Source organism: Zeus faber, assembly GCF_960531495.2.
Source record: "Zeus faber genome assembly, chromosome: 21".
Lineage (NCBI taxonomy): Eukaryota > Metazoa > Chordata > Actinopteri > Zeiformes > Zeidae > Zeus > Zeus faber.
The window spans coordinates 18,952,287-18,976,916 of NC_137208.1; the positions used below are offsets into that span (position 1 = coordinate 18,952,287).

Consider the following 24,630-nt stretch of genomic DNA (forward strand, 5'->3'; position numbering starts at 1 on the left):
AAGCGTATCCAGCTGTGATATTCCCCTTTTTTTTTTTTATTTCCAGAATGGCTTTTACGACAGATGATGCCAGGGAGATGTGAATTCATTCTAACATGGTTGGAAATACACACTTATGATAGTGGATAACAATGACATTAATAAGATATACTAATATATAGATATACTATACTAAATTATAGACAATGAGACCAACAGTATATTCTATTTGTTTCTCACTATTTAAGTCCTTGAAAATTGTGAAAGAAATTGAAAAAAAAAGTACTTCAATTTCATTTTGTAATGCCGGAATGAAACCCAGATGAAATTCTAATAATGAACGGCACAGCTTGAACTAAGACAAATACATGTAACTTCTCCTTCCTCTCATGCAAACAGGAGACCGCAGCATTGTGGTGCAACTTTGAGTTAGTTAACCACTTGCGCGCTGAAGCAACATTAAGACCAACACAAACCGAACGACACACTCACTGAACTCATCCACTGTTATAAGAGTATTTCCAGCCATCCTAGATTTTTTTTTTATTGGATATCCCTGGCATCATAATCTGTCATGAAAGCAATTCTGTATTACTATTTATTTTTATATAACAAAACCAGAGGGAATATTGCAGGTTGTCAAGGATTGTTTTCAGCACAAAACAGGCTCTTTTCAAGGTATTCCAGTACTTAAATCGCTTAGGACGAAATTTGAGGACCTGGTTTAAAACCTGGGGGGGGGGACGGACATGCATGTCAAAGAAAAATGAACCTGACATTCTTTTTTGCGGGGTATGCGATCATTTATTGAGCTCAAAGGTCACAGTACGGTGTATTTGTACACACTCCACATCCAGCACTGTCATGGAGGCTTGTGAAGGTTCTGGGTGATATTATAAAATCATGATCTCTTCTTTGCCCTGAGGCGCACACACACACACACACACACACACACACACACACACACACACACACACACACACACACACACACACACACACACACACACACACACACACACACACACACACACACACACACACACACACACACACGAAAAACAGGATGGAAAACAAGAACTAAGTACTCATTTGTCATTGGTGGTAATACAGACAGTGTGGCTGATACTACTGGGTGCTTGCTGGGTGGTGTATTGGGGGGGGTCTCTCTTAGAAGGTGGTGGTCTGGCTGGCATCCACCTTCAGGTCCTTGGCGACCAGGCTTGCCGTCACAGGGTGCATGGCCGCCCGGTGGTCCTGGAACATAAGCAGCGCCTCCTCGCGGTACTTGGTGAAGCCGTACACCTCCCTGAGGGAGACAGAGAAGGGACGCAACTACTCATCTGGCGATCCGGAAGGCATTTTGTATTTTTTTTTTTTTTTAAATTGTATGTCATTCGAAGCCTGCGGGTCAACCTGAAGAGGGGTCTGGTGAACTTCATCCTGCCTTGCTCCGTGGCCATCTTCAGCGCGGCGGGCACCGCGCTCTCCAACTTGCACCTCACGCACAAGCGCAGCCACCTAGAGAAAAAAGTAAATACCAAATGACACAAGGAGAAATATAAGAGCAAATGCTAAATTACATGAACGGGAACCTTCACAAAGATAAATTGTTATTACGGTGTGCAAGCTTTGAAGATCATGAGTTGAGATCCCTTCTTTGAATAAATGTCTTAAGCCTGCTTAATGATTACAGACTAGGTGTGAAGCCGGCTTTAGTTAATGTCTTATTACCCATATTTTAGATAGATATCTGCAATACATAATAGACCTAAATAACATTTGAAGAAGTTGTGGGTGTTTTTTTTTTTTTTTTTTTTACAGTTTTTATAGAAAGGAGTGCACAGAATGTCAACATAGGAAGAATGGCATAACCCCATAAACATGCATTTGGTTACAAGCGCAAGCCCCTTTCACAAAACGAGCGATTAAGCAAACCCATAATGTCATTTCAGAGCGTTCGCCTCTGCACCTGTAACGGATCTCCGAGTTCATGAAGGCGTTGAGGTCGTACGCCTCCTGCATCCTCTCCACGTGGCTCAGAGGGAGGGGCTCCTGGCGACGGGGAAGGGGGTTTAGGACAGTCGGCCGTTTGATCGCATCAGGGCTGGCATGGCACCAGCGCTCACTTGTTTTATTGTTGGTGTTTTACCTCCTGGAGAAGCAGCGACAGGAACTCGATGAGCTGGTGCGAGGAGAGGGTCTTGACATCGCTCTCCAAGAAGCCCCCCAGGTCCTTCTCTTCGGCCTGGGGGGAGGAGGGGTGAAAGACTAAGAATTAGTGTATATCTATTAATATATGGATTGAATATCTTCAACTGTGATGACCCTTCCTAAACAATACCATTTACATCTCGACCAAATGTATTGTTTTGGGGGGGTTTTTTTAGACCTAAAATACTGTTTTATTTTCAAAGATTTTCCAAAATTTCAAAGATGGCGGAAAATCTATCCACCCGCATAGACACCGAAGAGGATTACTATTTGGGTATTGATATTTGCCAGAGAACGCTTGGATTCTCAATACTGTTCCACACTGAACACAAAATGATTGAACTTCAATCCCCCGTGCCCTTTAGGGGGATTCTTGAATTTGTCAAATACAATTAAACAAATAAATAAAAAGTGAATATGTAAAATAAAATAAAAATGTTGAAGGTACCTTCGTCCATCTCTGGCACAGGGCAATGCAGGTGTCTGCCATGGTGGTATCGTACCTTGGCGGCAATGGATTGGGGATCGAATTAGAAGTTTTACCGATGCAATAACTGATAGGAAACAGTTTTTGTGGATCGACTTAAGCCAGGACTCACTGCGGTTTGACGGGGGGCATCCCAGGAGTGTGCATCCAGGCGTTCCAGTCCACTTTGTTGAGGATGTCGACCTTAATCGAATACAAATAAATCCAGTAAAAGTGAAATAGAAAAATAAAAACACAATGACACAATGACACACCGGCGGTCGTCTTTAACCGCTGGGTTCACCTTGTCTTTGAAATAGGTGAACAGGTAGCTCTTCCACTCTTCCGTGGTGACGCTGCTGTAGGCGAACAGCTGGATGTAGGACTTGACGAAACCCATGAACACCTCTGCAACAACGGAGGGAAAGCATAAAGCCACGTTAAAAAAATATATAGTTATGAGCGATAAAAGGCATCGAAACGTATTTGATCACATATAAATTACGCATTCTTGAATTTATTGTATTTATTTATTTCAGTATTTATTCTATACATTCGTAAATATGTATCCCAAAACGACATTGTTTTGAACCGTGGTCTCACCGGGGCCGCCCATGAGCTCCTCCAGGTGGTAGAGCAGGGCGAAGCCTTTCTCATAGGGCACCGAGGAGAAGGCGTCGTCGGGGTCCACCTCGTGCAGGCTGGGCACCAGGTTGGTCAGGGGGTTGTTGGACCCAAAGGTGTTGATCTGGGGTTACAGAGGGGGAGGACGGGTGTGACGGACGCTCCGCCGGGACAGAGATACACAGCTCGTGTGTTTATGGTCTCACCGATTCCTGGAGTTCTTTCCACCCGCCCATGGCCTTGAACTGCCTGAACTGCTCGCTCTCCATGGACCGGCCGATCATCCTCTCCAGATACACGGTGTGACCTTCGTTCAGCCTGGGTGTTGGCGTGCCGGAAATCGCAATTACCATCCCTCATTTTTTTTCCCTTCATTTGACTAACGTCAGTGCTGAAAATTAACTAAATGTTTTTATTTTGGTTCAATTTCTATAAAAACGGCAAGGTAAGGTAATCAGTGTACACCCAAACGCCGCGTAACACCGGTTACCGCGGCAACCCTATCCGAAACACATCCATCAGCCATGCTTTGATAGGAGTTTCTGTTTGTGTGTGTTACCAGAAATGCTCCCAGGTCTTGTTAGTCACCAGGTTGCCGGTCCAGCTGTGAGAGATCTCATGAGCAATGACCTACACAGAGCGAGAGAGCGAGTGTGAGAGGGCTCGGGGGTGGGCAGGAAAGACAGGGTTCATTTCTGGCATTACAAAATGAACCTCATGTACTTTTTCAAGCCCTATTTTTTAGACCACCTTACCTAGGGATAATGCCAGCCATTATTTCGCGATAATGCCCAGTTACTACACGGCTCCTTGCTAAATAATAATAATACAGCGCAACAGATTATCTACATTAAGAGTTCCTTCCTAAAAAAAAAAAATGTGATAATGTGATAATGAAAGGTAAGGACTCGAAAGGCTTACGTTGGATAAGGAGCGGTCTCCTGCCTGCAAAATGAGAAGGGGAAAGAAAGTCAGTTGGGGGGTGGGGGGATGACATTTGTAGGTGTGTGTGTGTGTGTGTGTGTGTGTGTGTGTGTGTGTGTGTGTGTGTGTGTGTGTGTGTCCACTTACAAGCAGGGTGGGGGTGGCAAACGTCAGGCAGGGGTTCTCCATGCCGCCATAGGGGAAGGAAGGCGGCAGGACCAGGATGTCGTACTGGCCCCAGACGTAGGGTCCCGCCAGGTCCTCCGCCGTCTTCAGCATGGTCTCTGTCTGGGGTGGGAGGGTGGGGGTGGGGTGTGAGGGGTGAGAAGGGTGAGGGGAGACCCGAGTCTTCACACATCCAGTTAATAAAGACGGAGAAAGGGCGCCTCACCTCGGAGAACTCGAACGCCGCCTTGTCCACCAGCTCCTTCTCGGACCAGACGCGAGACCTGGGACCGATCACTCTGTGAGGGAAGAAAGAAAGTTTGAGTCGGGTCGTATTACTACTTATTAATACGCTCGGTATTGCGAGTAAAAAAAAAAAAAAAAAAAAATCCCAAAAAAAACAAACGATACGACAAAATGGAAAGGTCTCTCATTCCTACCTGCTCTCCAGCGCTCCCACAACGATGGCGATCAGGTAGGAGGGCATGGGCACCTTAATGGCAGGGCGAGAGTCAGTAAAGTCAGCATGAAAGGGAAAACCGTCCAACCCTGTAAAACATTCACTGTTTAATATGGGATGTTATAAAAGATTTAATAACTACATAATATCGCCGCATTGATTTTTAATCAGCAGATTGATTGCCCCCGCTGTACTTTGCACGTTCACGTGCAAAGCCACCAAGTACAAGTGAGTTTTGTTGACATTTTCACTTTATGTCGAGCTTTATTTATCCGTACATTCATGAACAGAAATGTTCAAATCTTATTTTTGGTTAGCTATATTCTTCGCTTGTTTTTTTGTTTTCTAGGAGATAATGAGCGAGAGCGAGAGCGAGAGAGAGACTGACGGGCTGCCTGAAGCGGTACACCACCCGGCTGCTGTCCTGGGGGTCCGGCTCCTGCCCGTCCCTCATGGCGCTCATCACGGCCACCAGCTCCTTAGGCACCGACACCTGAGGACGAACACACACACACATTAGTACTGTCACCCCACCCCACTCCACTCCACCTGAGAGAGAGAGAGAGTGTGTGTGTGTGTGTGTGTGTGTGTGTGTGTGTGTGTGTGTGTCACACCTGAGCATAGTAGGTGTGCTTCACAGAAGGGCTGTCCTGGCAGGGCACCATGCTCCTGCAGTGGTTGGCCTGGCGTTGGACGTAGGAGATACGAAGGGTGTTATAAGAATTGTATGTGTCTATATTACTGTGCCTTTCACATGAACTCTTGTATGGCGTATATGTACTCTGCTTTCCTTCTGTAGGCTAAGCAGGGTTCACGTTTTTTTTGCTGGGTTTTTCTCTCCGATTCTTGTATGATGTATGTGTACTCTGTTCTTCTTCTCAAGGCTAAGTAAGAGTTCATATCTTAAAAAGGACATAAACTAGTCACTTTCTGTGCCTTAAAGAGGAGGAAGGCAACATGTCTCGATCGTCAAGTACGGAAACATCAACAGATGGTCGGTCTCAACCAAACTGCCCCATCAATGAAACTGTCACGTCAGTGTGACCTAGGCAGGGGCGTCGTGACATCTGCTGACCTCCATCCCAGCGGCTCCTCGGCTTCGCCACTCCAAGAAGACTGTATAAAAAGCTCAGCTCTCCAGAGAGAAACTGAGCATTTCCTCTGTGACATTCTGTTGTGTTGTTACACTGAAGCTGCTCCTCTTGTGCAAAATTCTCCTCTTGTACAAGATACTTTATCAACCTAAAGTATTTGTCTCCGATTTCCTCTGTAACGATTAGTCCGTCCACAAACAAAGTTTAAAGCTGTTTAACTTTAACAAAGGGAGTTCTGGGTTTTTCATTTTCGGAGAGGAAGGTGGGGAAACTCACAGAAAAGGGGAATAAGGAAAATAAAAAAAAATAAAAAATAAAAAACGCAGAAGTGACTGCCTGATTGCATTAATCGATTTGCAGAAGTAACTCGAGTCAAGGGTGGCAAAATATCTGTTCTTCTGACTAAATGGACCGCATTTTATTGAGCGCCGCTCTAGTCTTGCGACCACTCGAGGCGCTTTACTGTACATGACACACACACACACACACACACACACACACACACACACACACACACACACACACACACACACACACACACACACACACACACACACACACACACACACACACACACACACACACACACACACATCGATGAGAGCGGCAACTGTGTACTGAGAGCATCTATCAGTCTATTATAAGTGACGTCATCTATCGTAAAAAAAAAAAAAGTATTAAGTCACGATTAGAATATCAAAACCACGGGGAATATCACAGATTTTCAACATTGCACAACACTTCGGCACAAGCGCTGGAAAAGTCCTTGAAAAGGGTATTCCAGGACGTCAATTTCTCAGGGCGAAAAAAATCAGAGCGCTCCCGAGCACCCGGTAAGAACCCCCGCTCAATATTTGGGAGCGCGTGCGCATTGCCGCCCGTGTACCTGGCACTGGCTGAAGAGATACGGGTGCTCCTTCCCCGCCGTCTGCTCCGGCGTCAGCCACTGCAACGCCGAGGCGGCCGGGGCGGTTTCGTAGCCCACCTCCACGATCACCTGCTGACCCCTGAGGCGCGCACGCACACACAGACACTCAGACAAATGCGTTCCATTTCTGAAGAGAGAAAAAGAGAGGGTGGGGAGGGGTGTCACCTTGAGAGCTCAAAGGGCAAGGTGATCTCCAGCGGGGTGCCCATGAAGCTGTGCTTGGCGCCCATGGCGAACTTCGCTTCCTGCCCATTGGCGGTCACCGAGGAAATCTTGAGGTCTCTGGTGTCCAGGGTCTGCGCGGGGGGTGGGTTATAGTTTAGAGGTTGGACCCTTTTTTTTTTTTTTTTTTTTAAATCAGAAAGCGGTTCCACGCCCTTAAAAGATGGTCCTCCTGGTCCAAGTCCAGTCAGGCCTTGCAGTCAAAGTCCAACACTAAACACAAGGCCCCAACTGTGGTACAACTTCTATATAAAAATAGGTGTGAGTCACTCGATTTAACTGTGATTGGTCAAATTCTTGTCGATTTATTTACCTTATATAACTTTAACTTATGTCAACCTATTTTTGTTTGCTTATTTATTTCTTGATTCATAAATTAATTTGTTTATTTATTTATTCGTTCTTCTCTAGGTGACAAACCACGCCATAAGTGCTTTACAAGTGCAATTCTACTGTTGACTCATCTCTTCTGGCAACGCCGCAGCGCCGAGCACGCAGCTCTCACGGGCCGTGCGCGCGTCGCATCCCCGTCCCACCGAAGTCCACGCAGGGCTGTCACGATGGTCGCATCGTCGCCCGGTCGCGATTACTGGAGCGATCGCGACCTGCGAGCTTTCACGACCACAAAAAAAAAAACAAAAAACGAAAAAACAAAACCCGCCACCGCGCGCTTTTCCGTTCGGAGCGAAGTAGAATTTGAAGCAGCCGATCGTAGCGCCGTCGCCAAGTCAACGTCGAAACGAACAGCCCACCCGGTTCCGTACGCCGGGTCAAACTGTCAGTCGCAATTGCCGAGTCCCGTCGCGGTGACAGCCCTCGGAACGCGGGACCACACGTGTGGACGGAGTGCACCGGCGTCCGCCGCGGGTGAATCGCGGCGTACCAGGGAGGAGAAACGATCCTGCAGGACCTCCACGGTGAGCTCAGCCTTCGCCGTCAGGACGCGTCTCCCGAAATCCACGTGGTAGCCGAGGTTCAGGTGCTTGGTGGCGCACTTCGCGGAGGAGGAGAAGGAGCACGGGTCGAGAGCCGAGGCCATTGTCGGTGGTGGTGGTGGTGGTGGTGGTGGCGGTGGCGGCGGCGGCGGATCGGAGAGGTCGAGGTCCCGTCTGAGCTCCCGTCTGCCCGGGGTTTATATGCACACTGCGACCCGCTCGCCGCGCGGGTTGACGGTGGCGCGCCTCGGTGCATTGTGGGGGGCGTAGTTCTCCGTCGTTCGAGCCCGGGTCGTCGTCCCGCCGCGTCTCCTCGTCCGTTCGCAGCCCGAGAAATACAACGTTACATTAGCGTTCTGAAAGAAACCGCCCTGAATAGAATATATAGAGATAGATAATATGATATCGTTTTTTTTTTTTTTTTTGCTGTGTGTGTGTCTAAATGCACGTATGTGTTTATGTGCACGTATAAACAGTTGTTATCGTTGATGTATTTATCGCGTCGGACTGCACTCCAGTCCAACAGGGGCGGTAATGAGGGCGGGGGGAGCGGACGACACGGTGGCCTCGCTAGGCGGCGCCACCGCGCTAACGCGGTGCACCGTCAGCGGGCTTTACCAGGGGAGAGGGCCGCGGCTGGACGCGAGGCGGAGTCATGACGCCGACGCGGATGCCCGAGTCGTGATGGACCCGTTCGTCGGTTCCGCACCCCGGCGAAGTGCGCGGGAAAGCGCGGATCCCCGCCTGCCGTGGGCGCAGTTCTCCTCCTGGTTGGAGTGCGTGTGTGTGGTTACCTTCGACCTGGAGCTGGGACAAGCCATAGAGGTACAGGGACGCGCGACCCGCGAACGATGCGCCCGTCGTGAACGGACCTTTTCAAGGAGTCCGTGGAGCACATTTGAAAAGTAAATAGAGGGCCGGGGCGTTTGGCGTTTTTCTTAGTGAATGCGACACCTTACACCTTCGCGTTCATCCAAAATAAACAGCTTTGACGGTAATATATTGGGTTAAAAAGATTCTCTGGGCTCCACAGTTTGCATTCCTCCGCCTAAAATAAATCGCTTTCTCCTTTCAAATGTCTTTTAGTCTTTCTCTTGTTGTATAAAAAACATACAACAAGATAATAGTGCATTCAAGCTAAGTCTGCTCATTTGAACATAAATGAATGAATGAATAATAATAATTATAATAATAATAATAATAATAAAAGTGAGTACATCACACAATAGCCGTAATAGACAGGACAGTAAACATAGTAATAAAGGAAAATAAAATACACAAAGACAAACCAAACATTGGACGGGGCACGTTACATACAAATAATTAGAGACCACAATAAATAACCACTGTGCGTGACACCAAGTGAATGGAATGCACATCGAATGAGTTGGGAATGCGAACGACTCGATTCTGAAGAAAAGTGTCCAATCTTTCATCACGAGCGGTATCCGTCAGTCAGCTGGGGACACTGGGGGGTGTTCTCATCTCCAGTGTGTTGGTCTTACAGTTAAAAGATTGACCTACCTTATTTATTTCCTCAGCTCGTCTATCCCCACGATGTTAAGCTCACGGAGAAGGAGGTAACTTTCTGTTTATTATTACTGTTGCCATTATTATTGTTGTTGTTATTATTCTTATTCTGATTATATATGTCTGTTTATCTGTCATGTTGCCTTAGTATGTGTGTTGTATCATTGTTTACAGAAAACCAGCATATGCTACTTATCCTTCCCCGACTCCTACTCAGGTAAATCCCGGCATCGTACTTCCATGGCAAACATGCAACAACATCGCATAATCCAGAGACGCCCGTGTGTGTGTGTGTGTGTGTGTGTGTGTGTGTGTGTGTGTGTGTGTGTGTGTGTGTGTGTGTGTGCGTGTGTGTGCACGTGCGCGTGTGTCCGTCCAGGGTGCCTTGGGGACACTCAGTTCAGCTTCCGGCTGCGCCAGTCCGTCGGTCGCAGCGGCTCCTGGTTCGGGGAGGATGCCTACAGCAGGGACGCCCCCGTCACGCTGCAGGTGGGTCGCAAACACCAGACGTTTGTTCACCGCGAATCTCACAGCTCTCAAAAACGGCAATTCGACAACGTGGCAAAAAATACGCTTCTGTTCTGTTGACGCTGTTTCCCTCCCCTCTTCACAACTTTCAAGCGCGAATTGGCCCATTACTACGGCTACGTGTACTTCAGGCAGGTCAAGGACGTCTCCGTCAAACGAGGCTACTTTCAGAAGGTGAGAGCGCTCCTGTTCCCTTTCTGTGTCTTTCCGTTAACGCTCGCCCCCGTGTCTGATACCGCTGCGTTGCCTCCTTCTAGTCTCTTGTGCTAGTCTCTCGGCTGCCGTACGTCCACCTCTTCCACACCCTGCTGCAGATCGTCGCCCCTGAGTATTTCGAGAAGTTGGAGCCTTGCCTTGAAGCAGGTGATGGGATGGTGGTCCACCACGGCCGCCCTGGTTTTTCACTGTTGGTCTCTCCTCTCCCTGTTCTTACCGGGTCCTTTGAGGATCTTGAAGTGCTTAATTTTGTCCTCAGAAATTCCGGTTCTGGAACACCATGAAAATAGCCCCTTTTCAAGATTCAAGATTCAAGATTCAAGATATTTAATTGTCACATACATATACATACTTTCATACATATATGCAGTGAAATGTAATGCAACGCACCCGGTGATAGCACACAATATGTCCTAGGAAAAAAAAATAAAAGTAGAAAATTCCTTTCTAATAGACAGACTAACTGACTCCTAAAACGTAATACAGTAAGTTGAATACTTATAGAATGAGATAAAAATATATAGAATAAAATACAATAAAAATAAATTGAAATAAAATGGAATAGATGGAAGGAATATGCCTATGTATATACAGATATGTGCATTTAAAGTGGCATGTCAATTAAAGTGGCATGTGACTGTACTGAAATGTACTGAAATGCTTGAAAAGTCATTGAAAATGGGAAAAGTGCTTGAAAAGTCCTTGAATTTCATTTTGTAATGCCAGAATGAAACCTGTTCTTGCTGCTGTCCATTGACTTCCTCGTATCCCCTTTGCTACGCAGTCTGTCACGAATTAGACCAATGGCCTCCCCCAGTGCCAGGATTGACCCTCAACCTCCCTGTGATGGGAGCAGTTTTACAGGTTAGGAAGTGGGGGTCTGGCAGCAAAAGCATCTCATCAGTTTTCCACATTCACTGCATTGATCGAATTGTCTCCTTTCTTCAGGTCCGGATCCCATCCAAGACAGACAAACCCGGGCGGAGCCCTACAAAACAGGCCCTGAAAGAGGTGAACGTTGGTCCTCTGCGTCTGCTTCATGAACACTTGATGGAATGGAATTTTTGACGGGAGTTTTATGTGTCCTTATTATTATTTTTGGGCTTCTTCCAGAATCTTCTACCAGCCCCCACTATGCTGCCTACGATACACGAGCTGGACCTATTCAAGTAGGTTTCCAATTCTCGTTTTGTTGCGATGCCCAACTCTTGGGCCGGTTCGTACTTCATGGATCACAGTTCACAGTGACCTCTGACCTGTCCAGGTGTTTCCAGTCCGTGCTGATCCACCTGCAAATGCTCTGGGAGCTCACGCTGCTGGGGGAGCCCTTGGTCGTCATGGCACCGTCTCCCACCACGTCCTCAGAAATCGTGCTGGCTCTCGTAAGGTAGCTGTCCACGAGAAGCCAAGTTGCAAACAGAAACAAACAGTGCTCTTATTAAGTGCAGTGGGTTGTGATCGGGGTTTATCCTAGGTACCACTTCAATTCATTCTTAAATTCCGACTCCTAAACGCTGAGGTATTCGGCAATACCATGCGCCGAATCCATCGGCACAAACTTTAGGGACATAATCTGTTTTGTCTTGTACCACGCTTCTCCAGTATGTATCGAAAAAAGCTGAAAATCATGTTTGATGTAGATAGTGCTGTGGCAGTGGCGTTTTCAGTGCCCTCTAGCACAGATACACAGACAACCGGGGGTTGGAAACGCCAGTTTATTGTAGAGTGGGCTAGCTGTATTTAGCCGAGAAACAGCGAGAACATGTCATGACACAGGCTCCTCTCCTGAGTGAGTGTGGGGGTGGGGGTTTTAACCTGTTGCTCGTTAGACCCACCAACGGGCAACAGGTATGCAGCCACACTGAACCCAATCACCTAGACCCAGGTCAGGTGTGGCTGCTCAACCAGGCCATCCCTACAATTGCTATCTACTGTAAATGCTGTAGTGGTATGGAAAACTATCAACGTAAAAATATATAGCATAAATACTATGGTATAATAGTATGGAAAGTATTTGACCCCTTCCTATTTACTTATGTTATTACATATTTGCCCTCAGATCTTTAGACACATTGTATTATTAGACAAAGGGAACCTGGGTTAACACACAACACATTCTTTTAAATTATTATTTCACTTTAATGAAAAAAAAGTTATTACTTGTATCAGCAATGTGGGGGGGGTACTCTCTCTCAGCACTATATGTCAGCGCGTCACTGAACACCTTTCTTTCCACCTCACCCCTGTCCGCAGCTCCATCGCCCCACTGAGGTGCTGCTGCGACTACAGGCCCTACTTCACCATCCACGACAGCGAGTTCAGGGAATACACCACCCGGACGCAGGCGCCGTAAGCAGGATCTAGGGCTGGGTATTGTTTAAAATGTACAATACCAGTACCCTTAAAGTCATACCCATACCAATGGATTACTTAATTCGATACCTTTTTCTTCCACTTTACCCATCATGTGAGTAGAAGCATTCAGTTGCGTAAAATGCCACCACTCCTCTCCACCCAGTCACTTTTTTACACAAATATATGTTGAAAGTGTTCAAGTTATTGAAATATTTATTAAATCACTGTATGGAACTGTACAATGAAGTAAAACCTCTTTCACTGTTCATATGGACACCTGTTTTGACACAGACTGAAAAATTGTAACCTATCCTTTAACAGACTGTTGTAGCTGCTGCTGCGGTAGTGAGCCAATCACACGTCGCATTCAATCAAAAAACACGCGCTGTGATTGGCTGGCTTGTAGCCGCTGGGGTAGCGGGCCAATCGCGCGTCGCATTAAATCGAATAACGTTTGCGGTGATGGGCTGCAAGGGGAAACCATACAAAAAGTCATTTTGGTCTAGATCTGGGCACAAAAAGGATCAGAAGCAGGTAGTAGGTATCGTTTGACTGGAGAAGTGTCAATACTACTAGGTATTGGGTTATTTTCGTCGATACCTTAAAGGTATTGAGTACCGATACCCATCACGAGCAGGATCCGCCCGTTTGTCTCATTTCCGAAGCGTAACCTTTATTTGTTTGCGTCTTAGGCTCTGAAGTCTTTTGTCCTCGTTCCCAGGCCCAATGTGATCCTGGGCGTCACCAACCCCTTCTTCATCAAGACCTTCCAGAGCTGGCCGCACATCCTGCGCCTCGGCGAACTCAAGATGGCGGGTGAGATGACGCGAGGCACTGGCGTTGGAATCATTTTGTGTTTTTCGTGTCTGAATGAGTTGTCCCTGTGGTCTTCAAGGTGACCTGCCCAAACAGGTGAAGGTGAAGAAGCTGGCCAAGCTGAAGACACTGGACACCAAGCCAGGTACAAGAAGTTCAAGTTCAAGTTCAAGTTCAAGAGATTATTTGTCACATACATATACATACGTTCATACATATATGCAGTGAAATGTCATGACACCGCACAATAAGCTCTATAAATACTAAAAAATACCAAAATGTGCGTAATCGACACAAGGTGCTCGCGCAGGCAGCCGCAAGGGGAGGCGCCACAATCGCGATTCTGGGTCCTATAATTATATAAAGTATAATAACCCAAACTATAGAGATGGATAAGTTTAGGTAAAAGGTTAGAGATGGTTAAGATTAGATATAATCCGGTGTCGCAGTGATTCCATGTTGTTCATGGGCAACTAGTCCATCCGAGGAAACAGTCTTCACGAGTAATGTCCTGTGTAAGTGTGTGTTGTGGAGGATTCTCTCCTCGAGTTGGTGTCCCTGCCAGGACAGTGGGTGAAGACCTGGGGTTTTTGTGGAGGGAGGAAATCAAGGCCGTCTCTAAAAACTTAAGACATAAATAGTTATCAAGCATATAGAATACATATTAATAAATACATGTATGTGATGATGGAAAAGTACACGGAAGAGCGCCATACCGAGACACTGGCAGGTCATGTCAGGTCAGGTTGCCGTGTGCAGAGTTCTTACTGGTCCTTTGGGGTGCTTGAAGTGCTCGGATGTCGTACTCACAAATTTAAGTACTGGAATACCCTGAAAATAGCGCCGTTTTGTGCTCAAATGCTTGATAAATCCTTGGACAAAATAATGCCATCGTTGACAGCCTGTGATATTCCCCCTGGTTTTGTCATTAAAATAGGTGACACCAGGGAAATGTACATTTAATCCAGCGTGGATGGAAATAAACACTTATAATAGTAGATGACAGTGAGATTTATAGATATACTAACAGAAATAATAGACAAGGAGATTATATTTTAATGAATAAAGATCACATTGAAAATGTTTTGCGCAAAGTCATTGAAAATGAAAAAAAATAATGCTTAAAAAAATGACTCGAAAGTCCTTGAATTAATTTTGTCTGAATTCCAGAATGAACCCTGTGTATCGCCATCGCTTATGCTGCCTAGAGCGGGAATCGACATTTTTTTCAATCGTATTTTTTTTGCCATCTCTGATTAAGGCTGTCACCATCATGCCATTTTAGTTGGGGATTAATTGACATTGAGAAAAGCGATTAACAGTCTAATTGTTTGCTTTTTTTCCCCCTTAATTTTATGCCGCTATGATAGTGTAATACTAATAATTCACATTTATATCTTTTTTTTTTTTTTTTTTATGTGACACCTCAGCCAGACAAGCCACTTGCCCCAACCCACCTGAGGAAAATGTTCGACGTGTTGCCATCATTTCGAACATTTTAGTTTAGTTTTGCATAATGATTGCAATTAGCGCAAACGAGTGTGACTATGGGATCGTTCTGACAGCTCCGCTTTGCTTTTTATCAGAACTTCCTTTTACACTCGACCGTGGAAACACGTTGAATCATTCTCCCAAAGAGAAGATATGAAATGTTAAATAGAATACAAAAAGAAGGAAACACGATGTCACTACTGAAGTGATTCCATTGTTCTTCCCCCGGCGGCGTAGGTGTCTACACGGCGTATAAAACCTTTCTGCAGAAAGACAAGATCCTGATCAAGAGGCTCCTCAAGGGCATCCAGAGGAAGAGGCCGTCGGAGGTGCAGAGTGCCATCCTGAGGAGGCATCTCCTGGAGCTCACCCAGAGCTTCATCATCCCGTTGGTGAGGCCTCCTCTTGCGACCCATGCGCCGGGTTCCCCTCGGAGGGCTGATACGAGCGATCGAATCACCGATTAAAATAATGAGTGATATCAAACTTTGGCAATCAAATAAGTAAGTGATAATGTGCGGCCTTGTGTCATCGTCTCCTTCGGAGAGCCGCTTCGTGTCGGTGTATCTCACCATCCTGTCTGGGGTTATTTCGCAATAAGGAGCGGCTGGCTGCGAGTGATCAGACTTATTACATGGCTGATTACTAAATAATGGAATACATTTAGACGGACTGTTGACTTGAGATGATTTCATAAGTACTAAACTTTTTTTTACTGTTGTGGAAATGTGAAATTGATCATCTACAATCCTCTCTTCAAGTTTTCCGTTTCTATAGTTTATAGTTTCTATAGTTTTTTTTTCTGATATTTGACCAGTAATTGACCAATTGATAAGTACATGCTATCTACAATTCCAATACATGCTCCTTACTTTTTTCGTATGATATGATATGATGCGATATGATGTGATATAAAGTTAAATTTCATTCTGCCCTGTAAACATTAGAAAGCAACTTAGCTATGTACCATATCACCTCATTTTGTCGTCATTTAACTTACGGATCAGTTTATCGGATCTGTTTTTCTTTGAATTATAAAAAAATCTTGTCAGATTCTGCCCTGAACTTACATTTTATTTCTCTGCCAGGAGAGATACCTGGCTAGCCTGATGCCCCTGCAGAGGTCCGTGACGCCCTGGAAGGTTGGTCCCATTTGCATTCGGGTTCCATCGGTCTGGAGGCCATGTTTGTTGGTAAAACGAAATCCCCGGTGTGTGCGTGCGTGCGTGCGTGTGTCCTTTCCAGACTCCACCTCAGATCCGTCCCTTCAGCCAGGACGGGTTCATTGCTACGCTGGAGCACGCCGGGCCTCAGCTCACCTCAGTGCTCAAGGGCGACTGGATGGGCCTGTACAGGTAATCGCCAACCTTCGTACCCCGAGTTCTCTCCAAAAAGGGAGCGGAGGAGGAGTCGCAAAGCAAACGCCGTCCCGAGTCGTTGTGATGGATCCCCGCGTTGTTCCCCAACAGGAGGTTCTTCCGGTCCCCTAATTTCGACGGCTGGTATCGCCTCCGCCACAGGGAGATGACGCAGAAGCTGGAATGCCTTCACCTGGAGGTCGTCTCTGATGCTGTGAGTTCATTTAAACTCTTCCTGAAAGTAATGTGGTGGGGGGAGGGGAGTCTTTCAATTTTCCGTCTTGGTTCGTTTGACTCGACGAACGAGAGTCAGAATTCAGAATCATTTAATTCTGTCAAAATAATTTATTTTGGTGTAATGCAAAGTGCACATCCCCCACATTCAATATGGATTATGCAAAATGCTATGACCTTTTTTTTCCCCAACATTAATCCTCAGTAATTATTTTCAGTTTGCAAGAGTCTCTCTCGCCCTCTCGCCGAATCAAAACTGAAGGAACAAACGACTGTTTTGCCACAGTGACGCAAAACTCCTGAATCATTTCAACTATTTGTTTGCTACCAACGAATCGTTTGCGAGTCGTGCATAAGACTCACGTCAGAGTTGCTGTCTATCAGGTAGCCGACCCCGAACGACAGCGACTCTCTGTAATCTGCGTATCTCATTAGGATGCATTTGAATGCCGGTTGTGCCGTTTTGTGCAGGACCTGGTGGGCTGGACCCGAGACAAGTCTGAGGTGGAAATCGTGGATTTAGTTCTGAAACTGAGAGAGAAGCTGGTGCGTAAACAAGACACGTCGGCTTCGGCAGATAGCGCGCGGGGCCCTCTCCCACCTTGCTAAATGTTTGGCCGTGCGTCCACAGGCGAAGGCTCGCCTGCAGCAGCTGTCGGTGAAGGACGGCGTGGTGGACAAACTGGAGGGATTCGTCCGGACCATCGTCGGCTCGCTACCTGAAGACCTACAGACTGTACTGCACAAACACTAAGCCCTCCCCACCCCCCTACTTGAATTTTTTTTTTTTTTTTTTTTTTAAGTTCCCGACACAGTTGCCATCAACCTCAGAACTTTACCAGCGAAAAACCAGGATGTGGCGCTATATTTATATCTAGAGGTTTCTGCAAGGCCAGTATTTTTTCCTTAGTAGTTTACGATACCTGCTTTGAGATTAGCTGCGTCATTGTTATGCCTTTTGAAGGGCTGGACACAGAACACAACCATTTTATCTGCTCAAATCTCGCGTTACTTTGCCTTTTGGGGCGCCGAACATTTTGAGTAATTCATTTGCCCACTTTTGCTTTGAGGACTGTATTACTTTATTCCGTCTCCATACTTTTTTATTTTTGTTATTACGAATACTTAATTGTTGTGTATTGACAAAACCCAGTTTGTTCCGGCTTTGCAACCCCTCCCAGAACTGAAGCATTACTTTTATTTATTTATTTATTTTTGGTATTTCTGGTATCCTCACTCTGTACCAGCAGGTCAAATCCACTAGTTATCCACCTCCCAGACTCTACTTCAATGTCTTACAGTTCCACTTTGAGCCAGTGAATGTATAATGGGCACACTTGACCACTTGACCTCCCCTTCTGATTGTCTCCAGTTGTAATCTGTGAAGCTGCCTTTATGTTCTCCCCTCAAATTCCCCAAATGTGTAAAAAAAAAAAAAAAAAAAAAATTTTTTTTCTCCGGGAAGCTTTGCATTAGTAGTAAAATGTATAACTGACACATCTGGGCTTCTGCGCGTGTTATTTATAATGATGCAACTACATCAAACAGTGGAGTGATTTTAAGAGAATTTTTTTTTTTTTATTTTAGAGGAGAATCCAAAAGTGTATCATACACATGTTCCAAAAGGCTGCTCTGCAGTTTTAAGTACTTAGTATATAAGTATATACTGCAAATATTAATCAAATATATATACTTTATCCTTCAAATCCCCAACCCCTTATTTACTGAATGAAATTCTCTCGTCACATATGAACACAACTGCCAAATCTGAGTTTTAAAGGAAGCAGGGGAACAATCACCAGGAAATAAATTCAATACTGAATTTGATTGTCTCAAGCAGCCAGAGGTAAATAAATATACTGCAATGAGCCAAACCGTTTATAATAATAAAAAATATAATCTTTAGTTATTCATTTAACAGCGTTATCTCATCCCTGCCTGCCACCACGTCTGTCCCTGCAGTTTGAACACTGCCTGCTTCTCCTGGGGACTGAAATGTAGGATGGTCAGTATGGCAGTGAGAGTCTGCTGGCGCCCCCTGCTGTCCGGGAGGGTGAGGAACTTAAAGATGATGTTTTTGAGGTACTCCAGGTTGGCGCCCTCCCTGCCCTGGTCCCTCAGCAGCTTATCCAGCTGAGCTTGCAGCTTGGCCTCCTCCTCCTCGTGCTGCTCCCCGTTGGCGACCAGCCTCCCCTGCAGCTGATGGACGTGCTCCTCCAGGCAGCGCTTCTGCCTGCGGAGGGCGCCGATCTCCACCTCCTTCCTGGCCAGCTGCTCGGCGTACAGCAGCAGGGTGGGCTCATTGGGACCGGCCAGCCTGAGGGCCTGCGCGATAATGTCGCTCTCCTCCTGGGCGGGGTCATCTGTGTTTGACTCCTTGGTGCCGCCGCCCCCGTCCAGCGCTCCCCGGGAGTCGGGCGTCCGTTCGCTCTCACCGCTGCCGCGGCGGCCCGACAGGCCGAGACCAAGGGCCGCCGAGCGCAGCCTTTCCAGCTCCTGGTCCTTCTCAGCCAGCAGGGCCATGGTGCGGTCCCTTTGCTTGTGCAGCTCGCCCTCCAGCTTGAGCAGGCTGTCTCGGTGCTGGGCCTCGACTCGCTCCAGCTCCTGCTTGTTGCCGTGCTGCAGCGCCACCCCCTGCTGGTCACGTTCCTCCAGCTGCCGCCGGTGCTGGGCATCACCCTGGTCGCAGTGGATGCGCAGGTTGATGTACTTCTCCTTGAGTTCAGCCAGCTGGTCGCGGGCCTCCTCCAGCTCCTTGGCCTGGCTGCCGTCCTTCGCGTTTTTGTTCTTCAGCACCACCTGCGCCCGCACCTTGTAGCGCTCAAACTCCTCCTTGAGTTGCCGCAGCTCCTGGTAGTAGAGCACCGAGGCCTTCTCCCCATCAGAGTGCTCTGTGCCGGGCATCCTGTCCCCCTGTTGGCCCTCCATCTCGGCCAGCTTCTCTATCTCCAGCGTCTGGTGGGGGCTTCGCTGGGAGGCCAACAGCAGAAGCTTCTTCACCCGCTCCAGCTTCTCCTTCAGCACATTGACGTCCAGGTTGGCCTCGTCCATGCTGAGGTCCCCGGCAACCCTGCTGGAGGCGGCGATGGCCAGCGTCTTGTTTTCAGTGTCCAGCTGCAGGATGCGCTCCCTTAGCCTGAGCACGGTCTGCTGGTCCCTCTGCTTAGCTTTCTCACAAGCGCCCAGCAACTCTGAGAGCTCGGACACGCGTTCTTCTAGGCTGGCCACCCGGTTTTCCTCCGCCTGGGCTCGTTCGCGTGCACGCTCCTCCACCTGAGACACCTGAGACGAATGACAAGCACCGTAGTTGTCAGATGAGCGCAAAACCAAAATCAACTGCGGTCGGAAAGAATGATTCTCGACTGAAATGATTTCCCTGTTCAATAACATCATAAAAACAGCTCTGGAACTGGAACATTCCAATACAATAGATGGCACTAATCGCCCCACAGGTCACATCAGAAAGGTATTAAACATGGTAGACATGATGTTCTCCATCTGTCAAGCTGATCTCCATCTATTTTGGAATGTCTCTTGAACAAATTGCTATATCTCTAGGTTTGTACCGTATTTTCACGACCATAAGGCGCACCGTACTAAAAGGCGCAGTCTCAGTTATGTGTGCCATTACTGTATTTAACACACACATAAGGCGCACCGGATTATAGGGCGCGGGTGATTCACCGGGATGTCGAAAGTGAGCGGCACCTCGTCCATGTTGGTGATGTGGCTTGGCTGGATGCGTTTGTCGGCGATGTGTTTGCTGCAGTAGGAGTGGAAGCTCGCCAGCTTTTCATTATAATCCGCCGGACGTTGCTGCGCTACTGTAGTCCTGGTCCGGATGGAAAAATGAAACGAAAGCACCACGACGGACCTCCTTGAAAATGTTCAATTTTCATTTCTTCCGCTAGCGTTACTGCTTTTAGTCGAACAGTGACCGTCGAAACGCTCGCCCCACTCGTTCTTTGCTCGATGATCCACCGCTCGAGTCTTTCCTCCAACTCGGGCCACCTCGCCTTATGTCCGCGGAAACTCAGCTGCGTCTTCTTCACCTGTCGGAGTTCGTTTTCCATCTTCCTCCACTTGCGAACCATCGATTCATTAATCTTGAATTCTCTCGCGGCTGCTCGATTTCCATGTTCCTCTGCGTAGCTGATAGCCTTCAGTTTAAACTGTGCTTCATAGGCGTGTCTCTTTGCCATTTTAAGGGTTGTTAAGACAACAATGTTCTGCATAAAGCACATACCTGTTCTTTTATACACAATCCACGCCCACACTTCCCCCTTTAACGTTCTCATGGTGGTCTCAACAACGTCCGCAGTAACAACACACATAGGGCGCACCGCACTATAGGGCGCGCCGCACATTTTGAGGGAAAAAAAAGACGTTTATATGCGCCTTATAGTCGCGAAAATACGGTACGGAGTATACAACGTGTAGGGTTGCTATTCCACACATGTTCATACCTTTCTTATCTCATGCTGCAGCTGCTGCTGGAAGTGACTTTTAAGCTCCGCCAGCTCCTGCTGCAGCCCCCCCACTCTGGGATCCGGCTTGTTGATCTCCGCCTCTGCCGCCTGCAGGCTCCTCCTCATCTCCTCCCGCTGCTCGGTCACCTCCTTCAGCTGCACCTGGTACTCCGCTCCGCGGTCCACGGCCTGGGCTGTCTCCAGAAGCACCGCCCTCGCGTCCTCCAGCTTGAGCTCGGCGTCCTGCCTCTGATCCCTCTCCTCCTGCAGGAGCTTCTGGAGCTCGCGCAGCATGAGGGCGTGGTCGCCCTGCTCCTGCTCCCTCTCATGCTGCTGGGTGATCACCCGGGCCTTGCTCTCCGCTAGGTGCTCCTGCAGGGCCTTTATGTCGGCCTCGTGCTGCCGGCGGTCCTGCTCCAGCCTCCCCTGCAGCTCCTCCAGCTCCTGCTTCATGATCCTCTTGTCGGCCTGGAAGCTGGCCTCCATCCTGGACTTCTCCTGCGTGACAGTGGCCAGTGAGCTGGTGAGGGTGTTCAGCTGGGTTCTCAGCTGGATGACCCTTCTGTCCGTTTCGGCACTGCCAGTGGGAGGACTAGGTTGCTGCTGCTGCTGATGATCCTGTACACCGCCACTACTGCTGCTGGAGCTGATGCCACTCTCCAAGCCTTCAACCTCTGACTCCGACCTCTGGACCAGCGAGACGTCTCCGGGACCAGACGCCTCAATGTCCCCGGCCGCTCCTCCGCGCTCATCCTCTACCTGCTCACCTCTGGCACTCTCGCTCGTGATGCTGGCCGCCGTGTCGAGGCTGTCCTCGCTGTGCAGAGAGCAGTGGTCGTCTGGGAGTTCAGAGGCAACGGAGGGAGCGCAGTCATCGTAGCGCCGGCCGAGCTCCACCTCTTGAGACACGCTGAGCACCTTCAGGCTGGCCTCCAGGGCCTCCTTTTCCTTCAGCAGACTCTTGTAGGCGCTGACCACATCCTTAAAGCGTGTTTTGTACTGCGTCAATTGCTTCTTATGCGAGTCAATGGTGTCTTGAAGCTCTTTCTTAGTGGGGCCACCCCCGAAACTCATGCCAAACTTCTCCATCTCGAGGTTGGAATTTAACCAAAATACAGCAAAGTTCAACTCCGATCCATGCTCGCCGGCTCGATTTCAAACCCAATCCAACACTCTTGTTTAGCTCTGATGACTCGTGGTGGTGGAGAAAACGGCTTCCATTTAGGATGGCAGAATCAGGGTGGATGAATGCCTGCCACAAGACACATTAAGATTTGCCTTAAGTACTTTCTACAACTTACAATTTTAGATGGAGGAGATAATTAGATGCAGTTACAGAGATATTTAAATTACAGTAGTAGTAACTCCTCTGGAAGAGGGTTTTTTCACACCGGCCATCAAGATTACCAGCTGTGACATGCCCGGAAACCCACACTACATCTGGACACACCTATTCAATATAGGCTTCAATATCAATAATATAGACTTGGATTCATCTGCAATACATCAATCTTTCATCTGTATATTCATCTCCATTATTGGGCCCCTTGCACGACACTATGTTTTCCATTTCCTATTCGTATTACATTGTTATTATTTCACATTGTTTTGATATGCGCTGCTATTCCAGCGCAAACTTCCATCGTTGGTGAATAGATGTATCAGTTATGTCCCATGTGAAATACTGTACATACTGTACTCTGTTGTATGATGAAAATACATGCACACACATATATTTGGACATAGCGAGCACTTTACACGGGGACCTTCACTAGCCACCTCAGGCTAGCGTCACCAATCCTCCAGTGCAAACAAGTGGTTTCCTACCGGCGCTCCGTGTGAAAGCCGCGGTTGTGTCCGAAGACCGCTTGGAAAGACTGCGACAATAAGCTGACGCAAACACTCCGACGTGTTGTGTTTACATCGGTTTCGAAGTCAGTCCGACGCTAGCCACCGGTGGCCATGTTGGCTCGGAGAAATGTCGGGGGCGGAGCCTTCAGGGCGACAAAAAAAACCAAAAAACCTTTGCAGTGCTGCGTTCAAGTCGTGTGGGAATTCCCGCGTGACGCGTTCACGCACTCATTCCAGTTAGCGATGAAAGGTTCGGCCCCTTTTTGGAGACTCGGTTCTTGACAAGTGACACAGTGAAGAGATTCGGAAATGCAAAGTCTAAATCGCTCGCTTTCACGATTATGCCAAATGCCTTCACCTTTTCCCACATTCATGTCACGCACGGTAATTCTTTTCAGTTCTCGAGCCGCAAGTCTTAAGGTTCACTCATTCATCGCCGAATCAAAAGCCCCTTCTGAATACAAGTGCAGTGAGGGTTGTGTTCGTATCCACGGCTTCAAGTCAAGTAAAGTCAAGTTTATATTTATATTTACAGCCCTTAATCACAATACATGTTCAAAGGGCTTCACAAACCCACATTTCACATAGAAATCAACAGCCTCCGCAAGTCTGAACCCTCATCCAGGCAAGGAAAAAAAACAAACTCCCAGAAAACTTTCTGGACAATTGAGAAGGGCCCACAGAAGGAGGAACCAGGATGACCAGGCTGCAATAATTGCCGAGTGGGCAACAATAATAATATGACACTTCATAGGATATTGTACTTCTAGACTCAGCAATTTAGAAACTAGACAATATGAGAGTCTATTTGCTGGTGCAGAGCGCCGCGGGTTAAGACGCCTCCAGGGAAGTGGTCCTCATCAGGCCCGCTCCAGGGAGCTCGCCGCAGCCTGCCCCGACCTCTCGGAGCAAAATGGAGGGGAACACAGTGGGTTAATATCCAGACGTCATGTACTAGTGTGAAGGGGTGAAGGCAGGGTTTAGAAAGCTGCTTAAAGGGATAAAGAAAGTGCAATGTTTTTGCAAGGCAGAGTTGCATGAAGTAATTGCATTAAAAAAAAAAAAAAACACGGGTAAAAGTAAACTGGTTATCATATTCTAGAGGGGACCTATTATGCAACACTCTATTTTTCAGTGCTTGTACACATGCATTTGGGTCTGTGATGGGCCTATGAACACACAAAGTGCGGAAAAAAGAACGCAGTCAGTTTTTTTTAGAGCTGCCTATTTCAGAAAACATGTTGTGATAAAGCCGCTCAGATTTGAAGCCCCTTCCTACGCCGAGAGGGGTTTAAGTAGAATTAGAACCGCCCTCCATCTGAGTAACTCCCCCCCGCGGCTGGAGCGTTACCGGACCCGCAGGCATAAAGTTAAAGCTAGGAGCTAAGCATGGGAAGTGCTCTGTTGTTTGTTGCGGAGACCAGCAGAAATCTTTTAAAAGGAAGAGGAATTAATACAACAAACAAAACAGTGACAAAACTGCAGACAATGGAAATATATTGCTGTGTGTGTGTGGGGGGGGCAGTAGGTTGATTGTACTGTAGGATGTGGCATGCAAACCCCTCAGCGTTTCTCCAAACAAAACTGTGGATGTATTTATTTTATTTTATACGTTTCCGTCATTGGATGAAACAAAAATTCCCCAAGCCCCGCCATATCATGCGGTGCTCCAAGCAGGTGAAAGTAGGAACAACCTTTTAAATGAAGCCTTATAGAACCAAAATAAGTGATGATTCAGCAACTGGATTGATTCGCTCAGGAACATATTTTAG

The 24,630-nt window shown here is 47.4% G+C and overlaps 3 protein-coding genes across 4 annotated transcripts; 1 reads left to right on the top strand and 2 right to left on the bottom strand.

Annotated features, from left to right (window-relative positions):
• Positions 1–774: 774 nt before the first annotated feature.
• lta4h (leukotriene A4 hydrolase) lies at positions 775–8,227 on the bottom strand. The gene is made up of 19 exons (XM_080022058.1): positions 7,959–8,227; positions 7,019–7,149; positions 6,812–6,932; positions 5,446–5,514; positions 5,220–5,324; positions 4,812–4,864; positions 4,598–4,670; positions 4,354–4,494; positions 4,204–4,227; positions 3,842–3,912; positions 3,489–3,600; positions 3,262–3,406; positions 2,963–3,066; positions 2,792–2,862; positions 2,641–2,695; positions 2,131–2,226; positions 1,951–2,033; positions 1,395–1,499; positions 775–1,287 (listed from the first exon to the last, which is right to left on the bottom strand). The coding sequence occupies exons 1-19, from the start codon at positions 8,112–8,114 to the stop codon at positions 1,149–1,151; spliced, it is 1,854 nt and encodes a 617-aa protein (XP_079878184.1). The 5' UTR covers positions 8,115–8,227; the 3' UTR covers positions 775–1,148.
• Positions 8,228–8,658: 431 nt separating this feature from the next.
• Positions 8,659–18,095, top strand: dennd6b (DENN/MADD domain containing 6B). Of its 2 annotated transcripts, none has more exons than XM_080022242.1 (19): positions 8,659–8,835; positions 9,552–9,590; positions 9,715–9,757; positions 9,920–10,029; positions 10,162–10,242; positions 10,326–10,431; positions 11,069–11,148; positions 11,233–11,295; positions 11,398–11,453; positions 11,549–11,671; positions 12,538–12,633; positions 13,361–13,455; positions 13,535–13,600; positions 15,184–15,338; positions 16,035–16,088; positions 16,192–16,301; positions 16,416–16,518; positions 17,010–17,084; positions 17,170–18,095. In XM_080022242.1, the coding sequence occupies exons 1-19, from the start codon at positions 8,695–8,697 to the stop codon at positions 17,290–17,292; spliced, it is 1,719 nt and encodes a 572-aa protein (XP_079878368.1). In that variant the 5' UTR covers positions 8,659–8,694; the 3' UTR covers positions 17,293–18,095. The 2 variants fall into 2 exon arrangements, with proteins under 2 accessions (XP_079878368.1, XP_079878369.1); XM_080022243.1 differs by having other exon boundaries at positions 17,010–17,088; positions 17,176–17,356.
• A 48-nt stretch (positions 18,096–18,143) lies between these two features.
• Positions 18,144–22,957, bottom strand: gcc1 (GRIP and coiled-coil domain containing 1). The gene is made up of 3 exons (XM_080022241.1): positions 22,835–22,957; positions 21,005–22,259; positions 18,144–19,820 (listed from the first exon to the last, which is right to left on the bottom strand). The coding sequence occupies exons 2-3, from the start codon at positions 22,094–22,096 to the stop codon at positions 18,462–18,464; spliced, it is 2,451 nt and encodes an 816-aa protein (XP_079878367.1). The 5' UTR covers positions 22,097–22,259; positions 22,835–22,957; the 3' UTR covers positions 18,144–18,461.
• Positions 22,958–24,630: the final 1,673 nt, after the last annotated feature.